The sequence below is a fragment of the Plasmopara halstedii genome, assembly GCF_900000015.1.
Source record: "Plasmopara halstedii genome assembly, contig: Scaffold_3120, whole genome shotgun sequence".
Lineage (NCBI taxonomy): Eukaryota > Oomycota > Peronosporomycetes > Peronosporales > Peronosporaceae > Plasmopara > Plasmopara halstedii.
This window is the reverse complement of record NW_020190023.1, coordinates 1,249,151-1,259,839: the sequence shown is the minus strand read 5'-3', so window position 1 is coordinate 1,259,839 and position 10,689 is coordinate 1,249,151. Positions and strand designations below refer to the sequence as shown.

Here is a 10,689-nt window from a genome sequence, read left to right as displayed (position 1 = left end):
TAAGATACTAACTACTCTTGGAGGTAGCGGATTGCGATCCGCTACACTCGTATTGGTTATTGTATAGAACGAAAGGTCGGTGACCTAAACTACGCTTCCTCAAGCGCAAAGCTATGGCAGCCCCGCTGCAGCATAGCTCTCCTCGAGTAGTGTATCTTTCCTTTTCCAGGTGGCCATATCATGTGCCTCCTCCAGTACTCTGTTCTTGTTGTAGACACCATTATACACTTAGTGCAGCGGGGCTGTCGTAGCTTTGCGCTTAGAGAAAGCTTAATTTAGGTCACCGACCTTACGTTCTTCACAAGAACCAGTACGAGTGTAGCGGATCGCAATTCGCTACCTCCAAGAGTAGTTAGAACCTTAACCCAAGGCTAATAACCTCTTCTGTTTAAAAAGTACGCTGTATTTGTTTGTTTTATCTGCAGCAAAACCGCCTAATTTTAGATGTATAGAATCTCCTAAATATATGTAGAAGCATCTAAATACATGCATATCTACTGGCTACCTAGCCACATACCGTATTCTTGTTTGGGTGCAGTCCACCATGCCCATCTCGTGTGACACACACCCTGTTACCAGGGTACGTGTAGCCCCGTTATATATGCGGTGGCCAAACATCCATTAGTTAGCAAAATCATACGTGCGCACCCATAAAACGTGTCGACGGATTAACTCTTCTCCGCAAGAGACGATGCCTTTGACCAGTCTGCTGGTTCCGGCAGAGTACTGGCAGTCCATCAATATGGACTTTAGTTTCGTTCGTTTAAGACGTGTTCTGTAATATCTGGTCGTCTGAGTAAGAACTAATCGTAACATTAATCGGATTTTTGCCAGCTCTTAGTACCCAAGGTACATTTCTCATGAGAGGTATGGGTCTTTCCAACCGCTGCTGCACTGAGCTCAGACGGTACTTTCGAGAAATGACGATCTGTGCGGCTGTATCGCACACATACCGTACTCACATTTATGCGTGGGAATATTTAGCTCTTTTCACTTAGACTTACATTACGTCTCAATTTTGGTCAGAAAATAGTCTTTTTGTTCCTTATCTGCCGAGCTAATTTATTTCTATGTTAATAGAATCTCAAACATTGAAGCTTTAAAGAAAGATTGAGAATGGCGAGTAGATATTACGCGCAAAATGTATATCACAACCCAACAAAGACAATATGGAGGAAAAGTATGGGAAACGATTTCAATAACTTGACCATTTTTCTTGATTGCCAACATCTCGACATTCTTTCTCGTATTATCTTACATATTTGGCCTACGGAATCTACGTGACGTAGAATCATATCAATGCAATGTGTCATTGACAGCACTTTCACATTCTGGAAATTAATTCAAAATTAGTAATTGCAACGTGGTCAAGAATCGAAAGTGTAAGTAAACTAAATACTGAGTTAGGCCAAGGAAAGTCTTGAGATTGCAAGCTCGCCTAACAAAGTCTCACGGAAGACGGGAATTGAGAATTACATATGTCGAATTGACGATAGCTATTGAATCTGATGCGAAGGTGAATTTGCTCGACTATCCACCGCATAGAGCTCATCTGACAATTTCGCAGCCTCGAATGCACAAATTGTAATGCCAGGAAGTTTTCTCCATTGAGTCGCTGTTCGATCGATATATGGCCATCTTCGTAAGATGCTCACTTTCACCTTCAATGTGGGGTATTCGTTCCACGTCATACCATCTGGAAAATGACACAATACCCCAAACTTAGCCGAAACAACAATCGGGCTCGAGCATTCTCAAGCGTTTCGCGTGAGTCAATCTGCAGAACGTCAGGTAGTATTAATCGTATTAGTCGCGTTAAGCCGATCTAAGACCAACATGCCGCAAAAACATTGTGGACATCTGATGGAGCTCGACATGTAGATTTTACCATCTCCAATCGCTCTCGACCCAGTTCTAGGTTCTCCGCCTTGAAATCTCTTTTCTAATCTTCTGGCATGGCTTTGCAAACCTTCAATACAGGATTGGCTTCATCGCGCGCAGAAGAAACAAAGTAGCTTCCACTTCCTTCCGATGCATTTTCTTGACCATGTCATTTATCTGTGTTTTTCGTATCGATAATGAAGCTGACGGCGCAAAGTTTTAACGCCAAGATGATTTCCATTAGAAATAATAGCGTAGATTCACGCAACCGTCCACTGAAAATTACATCGTACGCTTTCGACACATCGCCTCTGCAGTGGATCTCAAAATCAATAAATGGTTCAAGAAATTCCGACTGACGCAATGAAAACTTGCCTTTGATTGTCACCAAAATAATCACCAAGCGTCTCACCAACATACAGATTTTGCGACACTTACAATCATACGCCAAGAGATGAAAATTAAGGCTTGCCATTACTACAGAGCGAGGATAGTTCTGTTTGGTAGATGTCTTGTTTATACAACCGAACAGCACATCAGAAGCCACATCTTGCTAATTGATAACCTTATATTACAGACAGGCGGATGGTGCTGCACCCTGCCTCATTATTTAGTGGAAATGCATGAAAGTCGCCTATTTTTTATACAGCATCAACATCACTGGAGCTAATCTACCCAATTTTTTGTGTATGTAATGAATCTTTAACCCTGAGCTCCAATAATTTTCCCATCACAAGCTTGCACACAAAGTTTGAATAAGCTCCAACTGCACCGCATATATGCGTGGTAATGCTTTTTCTGTTCGTTTGAGTGCATACTGTATCGCACTTTTCGTGTCAGTTCTGAATCCTCACGAGAGATTACAATCGTGAGGCTGGATTGCATTCTAATCCCAATGATAGAAACAGCATCATCCGATCAAGTGTTCGGCATGGTCCATTCCTCACATCGATCTAAGCATCAATTTCCAATTTGACTCGTTTCGAGTACTAACTTCATCCATCATGGTACAAGACACTTCGGATGACTACGCAAAAGTAAATTCCCCGGCGTTTGGTCTCCGTCCGAGTAACACTGCAAGCGACTGTAATCCAAAGCAAGAATTGGATGATGAAATTCACCAACAAACGCACGATTCCGAAGATTCGCTTGCGAAAAAAATATTGCGAGGCATACTTTACGGTGTTGCATCAGTCGCTGCGCTTTATTTTTTCATGGTTGCTGTCAAGCTCATTGGTGACGGCTTTACACTAGCTCTCGGTTGTGATACAAAGGGGGCTTTTGACTTTGCTGACAATCCAGTGGCTGGTCTGATGATTGGTACCATTGCCACTGCACTACTTCATAGCTCCGGTACAGTCACATCTATCGTTGTTGCTCTAGTGGGCTCAGGAGGTATGACAATTCGCCAAGGTGTGTACGTAATCATGGGTGCCAACATTGGAACATGCATTACGTGCATTATGGTAGCATTCGGCCAGGTTGGAGACCGGGCTCAATTCCAGCGCGCAATGGCTGCTGCAACGGTCCACGATATGTACAATTTGTGGTCAGTCTTCGTGCTTTTCCCTCTTGAAGTCCTTTTCCATCCGCTTGAAAAACTATCGGTCGCCATGTCAGACGCCAAGACCGACGGTGGTGCGTTTTCAAGCCCTGTTGATGCTATCGTAAACCCGTTGGCAAAACAATTAATTGTTGTAGACAAGAAGGCTATCTATAATGTTGCCACCGGTGATGAGCAATGTCTTCCCGATCACTCATTTAACACCGGAGGCGTGTTTGAAGGCTCGGGTTTAAGTGACAGTGGCATTGGTGGCATCACAGTCGTAATTGGCTTTTGTATCTTGGTCTGCTCTTTGCTCATGCTGGTCAAGATGCTTGCCAAGGTGTTCCTGGGTCCAACGAAGCGCCTTATTGCTAAGCTTCTGAACTACAATGGTTATGTCAATATTATCGTTGGAACTTTGATCACGTTTTGTGTTCATTCATCTACAGTCGTGACATCTACACTAACCCCTTTGGCTGGATTGGATGTTGTTAAACTGGAGCAAGTATACCCGCTTGTAATTGGAGCCAATCTTGGCACAACAGGCACGGCACTCCTCGCAGCACTGGTTACCGGAAAATCTGACTCGGTGGCTATCGCACTCGTGCACTTTTGGTTTAATCTGTTCGGCATCTTGTTGTTCTACCCAATCCCAATCACTCGCAAACCCATCTTGTCTTGGGCTCGAGCGCTGGCGTTCTCCAGTGCTGCGTGGCCGTTGACCGCCGTGATTTTCCTCATTGTTCTCTTTTTGGTGGCTCCAGGAATTTTGCTCGGAATGGTTTACATGTGTACTGCCGATCACACTGAAGTGCAAGTGATTGGATACATTCTTAGTGCAATTGTTGTACTTGCACTAGCAGGATTCGTATTCTGGTACTTGAAAAAAGGTGGTCGATCGATCTGGCACTCATTCTTGGAAAAGAAGCGCCTTCAGCGTGAACTTCAGGTGACAAGCGAAGGTGTCAGAATGACCTCCCCAACCCATTTCTCCCATAATGTTGTTTAACTATTTCGAGGATAAAATGCACTAGATTATAGCACAGTTTTCTTGTGTTGAATTTCTATAATATAAACATCCTTCAAAAGGCCCCAAATGTAATTTCTCGTGTGACCACCATATACATAATATTATTATAAAAGGACTGAAAACTTTAGTTTGGCTTCACAATAACATTTTCTACCTTTATTAGATCAACAAAGTTTCAAAAGATGCCACAACGAGGATTGTTGAGAATGTTCTACCTGCAGTCGCATGCCTCACAAGAACTTGTGCTCTTTCTGCCAACGACGCTTTTCTCTGAATTTTACAATGTAAGCCTGAACTTAGCTGGTTTTTTGGCATCCCCTCCAAGTGGACCATACCTGCTTTATATAACATTGCAGAGACTGTACTACATGTTGTGGCTTACACATACAGTAAGCTAAAAATTATTGTTCTTCAGCAATTCACGTTAATGACATATTCCTCGATCAAGGTTCTGATCGCATCACACACACATTACAATTTTGCTAATTTATGAACGACACAATTACTGCGAGTGACAACATTGATTTGCTCACTAAATTTACGATGTTTGGCATTTGCTCCGCGAGATTCGTCCTTATAATCAGCATATATATTACTCGTAGATCCTTTCTATCAGGATAACAGCTCTTACTATATTAACTTCTGTGCAGATACTATTCGTTCGTACTGATGTTATCAGTCACGTCTTTTTACAAATGTTTAACCACCACGTGTATATGTTGGCAGCTATTAAGATGTGACCTAGGATAACTAGACTGCTAGAAAGTCAGCTTGAAGCATGCATGGCGCGACCGGATTCCCAAACCGTAAAAAGTCATCGTGTGACTGCGCCCACGATGACACAACATTATTGGGTTTAGAATGTCAGAAGATTGCGCTTAATGACGTCATATAAATGCTTAGAGGTAACACAGAGTAACGAATTAAGAGCATGCATTCACTCCCAAACTTGCCGCCTAAAGCGTCCTTCATATTTTCAGCAGATTATAAACCTAAGGGACGCCAAACGCGCCGAGCGCATCTATGCCGATCAAATTGACATCGGCCATCGAAGATCCGCGGCGTTATCAGTAGTTCTAGTAGGCACGTTGACCGCTCACGGAAGTGGTGACGATATCAAGGAAAGAATTCTCGCCACGCTCTTCGACATCTAAGAACGGATGAGTCAGATGGAGGTATCTCGCAAGTGAAGTCGAGCAAATGTTCCAAGCATATAGTTGTAGAATGTTCAACTCCACCCTTGGCAACGCCCGAGGGGGCGCGTCGATGCACATCGACCCGCTAGGACCTCCGCCTGTGCTGCAAACGGTCAAGGCCGCACATACCGCGCAGTGCGCGCATGAGACACACAAGTGCAGGTTATACAAGGTGGTATGACCACACAATGATGTGAATACACTTAATCAATAAGTAAGTACGCGGCTGAAACAGCCAGTAGGTATACATTTAATGAGGTTTTAATACTAGGAAAACCTATAGATTTAGGTATAGGCGGCTTTGTCTAAAAAAAACGAGAAATACAGTTTACATACTAAACGGAAAAGCTGATCAGCCTTGGGTTAAGGTTGTAGCTACTCTTGGAGTAAGCAGATTGCGATCCGCTTCCAAGTATATCTGCTTGGTACTGAGGGCGTGCAACACCTCGCTTCGCAAGATCCTGATGCGATAAGCGCGCGTCAAGAGGCGTTTACAAGCTATAAAATTCTCTGTTAGAGCACTCGCAGCAGAAGATGTCGGCGTCGGCTGCGTCCATATCGCCACCGTCGGCGACGGATGACCACAAGCTGCACATGATGATCATTAAATCCTTCAAGGGCAAGGATGGAGAGAATCTCCTGCAAGACCGTGACGTATACCCACATGATTCAGCTCTTGACAGATTCTGTTACTGGTGCTCAAACGCAATTCAACATTTGGACGGAATGTCTTGTTCGGATAAACGAAATATTGGTTATCTATCTCATGTTCCCGAAATTTTCAAGGAAGCCTAAGAAAATTGATACGATTATATTTTTTATTGTGATCGATGATATATTAAAGCTAACCCATCAGTAGTTTGATGCCTCCAAACTGCACACAAGTGTGCGAACAAAGTCGACACTGCGTACTAGACTGAGGCGACCCTTAAACTGTTGAAGATGCGGAAAGGTGAACCCCTGCAGTGCCTGCTCCCTCGAGCATACTCACATCAGAAATTCACTCACCTGAATAAGCGGGCTTTAGAGTTAGCATGTCCGATGTTATAAAAGCCGCTTTGGGTGAAGAAGACGGTGCACTACTCACCGAGAGACATACAGCAGAGCCACACACTAAGAAAAAGACGCTCACTATGACCGATCTGTCCCGCAAACATTACGCCTTCCGTGCCCGTTTTTAATAGTGGAACACATCGCGACACTCAACCACAACTCGCGCCCATGACTAGCTCATAACCAAATAATTACGCCTGGGTGAGGGGGCCCAGCTTACGTCCATAAAAGCAAGAGTCGCAACGACCGTTACCGAAAAATCACTGACCTAATTTTTAAAATGTTTCTCGCCGCCCCGTGGCGAAGGCCTTTCACGCCTTTGCGTGCGGGCCCTCATTTCTATTAGAGGGCGGAGGGGCGCTTGATAGTCGATCCGCGAGAGCATTCTGAACAGAACAGGTAGCGACTCCTCAAGAGTATTGCCTGTTCTTGGAGCAGCAGTTGCCGAGTAGACCCGTACCTCCACGCTGACTATACCTTGGATGTACAATGTACGGAAGCGCGGAAATGTATCGTACTTAACTCGCCTACCGCGTGAGAAAGATACGTCGCTTCAACCGTTTAACAGCAATACAACGCAGCTTGATAGAAGTAAACGCCCGATTTGATCGCCTTTAGTTTTTGTGTTTGCGATGTATGCACCACAGCGTGGGCGTCAATGGGCCAATTTAATATCTCAAATCATTGTCACTGACAGTCCCGCTCACCTCCATGAGACCTAGGATCGAAGCTGGACTGAGGTCATTGCTTCACTCGCTTGTGGTAAACACGCTGTGCTGAGCGATTATTCCCAAGCGACCAAATTTGTGCTGTGCTAGAAGGAGCAACGAAATCAGAGCAATCTTGCCTTCAAACTTCCATGAGTTTGTGAAGGATGGATAACTTTCACTTCTCCAGATATTGCTATTACAGGTGAGCCCACGGGTACACAATCCGCTCCACGCGTAATTTACGGACACGTTGCACATCGATCATTTTTGGCAGAGCTTATACTCCGCTGGCAAGCTGTCATAAGCTTTCTCGGTATTGGCTGCATGTTTCCTATCCCCGGAAATTTACGCGTATGACCGATACCAACATGTACCACGCATCGGATGCGCTCCTCAAGCTACGCCATTGAATGGAGTGTCTTGCGGCATCTGATTCGGTGGAAAAATGTATCGCTGTCCTGGGTAGAAGATATCTCAGCCTTAGGAGACATTGATGACGCATGTTTAAAAGAACGCTTCATACATGACTGGCTCGTAATATTGTGATCGGTATATGACTTGCAAGCCCAGAGGACGGTGAGCTGGGGGTTGAAAACTAGTTAAAATTTCTAGAGCAGTGCTTGAGTGTGTGCGTTATTCGATTGTATAGCCATGATTGACTATGACATCGTCAAAATACTCTGTTAGGGTCGTTTTATAGGATGCATTGACTGTGGGTAAATCACACCAATATCAATGCAATTGTAGAATTGCCAGTGCCTACGCAATTGCTCAAGTGTTGTGCAAATTACGCGAATATGGCACGACCTCTCGCCGGTTCTCTTGAAAAAAATAAGTGGAGCTGCAGCGGGATAGAATCGGCACCTTCAAGGCTTTGAACAGAAGTCTATTGCGTGCCCTAGTTTTGATCCTCTCAAATCGGGTCGGTCAGCTCATGTAGTCTGTGTCACGTCGGTCTATGCCATACTTTCACAGAGAATGTCATAAATTTTATATAGTTTGTCTCGTGTACTTTCGAGGCATGGTACACGCTGAGTTGACGTAGTGTGGTGGTGGGAGATCTCACTATGAATTTCTGCATGCTACAATGGTGCGATTCGTACGGCGTACGGGATTGGTACAGCATGAGTTGACTGTTTTTGATAGATAGCTTCACATAATAAGAAAAATCGAATTCGGGTGTCGATTAATCGAGGGGTCTAGCCGCACATTTGCACCGCAAATTCATTTTCGAGGAATAGCTGTGATACCGTACTGACTCAGCGTTTCCTGGTACGTCAAATGTAACCTCAAAACAGAAGACTGTGCTAGCAAATGATATTCCCATGGTTGATTACCTCGGTAAAGAAAGTATATTATACGGTGGGCGCTACGTAATGGCAACCAAATTTGCATTAAAGGAATTAGTCACCTGCCCACGGACAAATGGTGTCAGCAAATTGAACCCTCGGCACCCGGGTGGGTGCTTTTGAACAGTTCGCCGGTCCCGGCAAGATGTTGGCAGCTAATCACCAACCCTGATATTTTGGTCTTACGGAAGACGTGCCGGTGATACCAACATTGTGTTTTTTTTGGATTGTTCGAACAAGAAAGCCCGTCTCGCTGCTATCAGCAACACCAAAATCGCTGAAATTCAGCCAAACTCTTCTTCGACAAAACATTTGCCAGAATAACTTGCCGGTGGTTATTAATTCGGATTGAAATCCGCACTTCAGGCAAAATTCCAATGAACGTTTTTTCAAGTGCTTGATCCCATATTAGAACTAACATTACCGATCCCCTAGACAGGTGGTCAGATGGAATGTTTTGAAATTGCGGTGAAGACTTTACAGCAATTAGTGTGAGCGATCGCGCAGTCGATATAAATGCTCCCAGTCAGTGAGTTTGTGTTCGTCCCCGTAGTAAAGGCTTAACCCTATTGAGTTCCAGTACTATTCTTAGTCCGAATATCCCCTAGACAGCGCAACAAGTGGCTCGGGTCTCGATGAAGAAGGGTTTAACTTTCTATTTCCTCCCAGTAACAATCAGCCTCGGCAACAATTCGTGGCATAGTTGATGTTGCTGGCACACTATATAAAACCTGGTCCGTAATGTAAACGACGCCTTTAATCTTGCACATCCTTGAAGTCAATTGTTGTGCTCGGTAGCACTACCTAGTTCCTCTAGCTATGTAATTTCGATAGAAAACATGTATATCTTGATATTGTTTGCCAAGGCTCACACTGTATACGTACCGTACTTCGTATCTCACTTCTTTGCAATGCTCGGATGATAAATACATAACGACTTCGTTGCACAAGAGCGACATATTCTTGCCTTTGACCTTACATAAACATCGAAGACGCAGTACAAACCTGGCCAGTTTTATCTTAGCCAAATATAACATTACAATCACACTGAATGCGCGTTCTTATTGGTGAACAGGACGGGTATGGCATGGTTTAAATATATAATGAACACAACGGGTTGTATGAAGATAAGGAACCGGACAAAGTTTAAAGCAGGGTGATGTCTGAATTTATCTAATCCCTCGGTTGGTCTTGAATTATCACATGATATTTTCAGGTTTGATAACAATGTATCGGGCTACATTTTTTTTGTTTACACTCATATAGTGATTGGAAAAGTGATCCGGCTTGCCATGAGAGCTATGCCCATTTAACGACCGGTCAAATGATTCAGTTCGTCGGGGGGGGGCTTTGGAGTTTGCGAAACACCTTCGATTTATCTAGCCACACTAGCAATAAACAAATAAAAATTTAATAGATCCAGATCTTGAAAGCGGTGCACTTAATCTGACTTCAAGTTGAGTAATGTTGTCTTAAATTGTCAGAATTGTGAATTCGTCTTCACCAACGGTGAGAGTAAATGAAATCGAGGCCTGCGGATCTTTGTGATTGCGCTCGATGAAGATGAATCGGGAGAAGAGCCGTGCTTTGTGGTAAGATTTCTACATTGTTGTCATAAATGGTATGGTCTGCTCAAGCCACACTATTTGACGCTGCATCTCGAATGAGTGACGGACAAATTTCTGCTGACATATCCATCCTAGAAAAAGGGTGTTTGGCTATAAGAGGCCATTCCGACTGCGATCAACTCTCGACTAACATCAAAAACGTTTGATGCTTTGAATGCTCCGCTGCTGTTGACAATGCCTGATACGGATTCATTAAATTCAAAAATGCACTATTTTATAGATAAATTGGATAATGGATGTTGGGGGTGGCAAATATTCTACCGTACTTCTTAAAAAAACTCCTGACCTACTTTTGT

General features: G+C 43.8%; 3 protein-coding genes across 3 annotated transcripts; 2 read left to right on the top strand and 1 right to left on the bottom strand.

Moving 5' to 3' along the window:
- Window positions 1-2,478: 2,478 nt before the first annotated feature.
- On the bottom strand, window positions 2,479-2,839 carry PHALS_15254 (uncharacterized protein). Its single transcript, XM_024721319.2, has one exon. It carries the CDS (start codon window positions 2,764-2,766, stop codon window positions 2,584-2,586), a length of 183 nt encoding a protein of 60 aa, XP_024586430.1. The 5' UTR covers window positions 2,767-2,839; the 3' UTR covers window positions 2,479-2,583.
- A 46-nt stretch (window positions 2,840-2,885) lies between these two features.
- Window positions 2,886-4,436, top strand: PHALS_07789 (sodium-dependent phosphate; the record flags this gene model as incomplete). The annotated part of the gene is made up of 1 exon (XM_024721318.1): window positions 2,886-4,436. One exon carries the CDS (start codon window positions 2,886-2,888, stop codon window positions 4,434-4,436), a length of 1,551 nt encoding a protein of 516 aa, XP_024586429.1.
- Window positions 4,437-7,800: 3,364 nt separating this feature from the next.
- Window positions 7,801-8,040, top strand: PHALS_07788 (uncharacterized protein; the record flags this gene model as incomplete). The annotated part of the gene is made up of 2 exons (XM_024721317.1): window positions 7,801-7,950; window positions 8,029-8,040. The coding sequence occupies 2 exons, from the start codon at window positions 7,801-7,803 to the stop codon at window positions 8,038-8,040; spliced, it is 162 nt and encodes a 53-aa protein (XP_024586428.1).
- Window positions 8,041-10,689: the final 2,649 nt, after the last annotated feature.

Coding starts and splice junctions, on each gene's coding strand:
- PHALS_15254 (XM_024721319.2), bottom strand. CDS start 2,766: ATGCAATCCAGCCTCACGATTGTAATCTCTCGTGAGGATTCAGAACTG.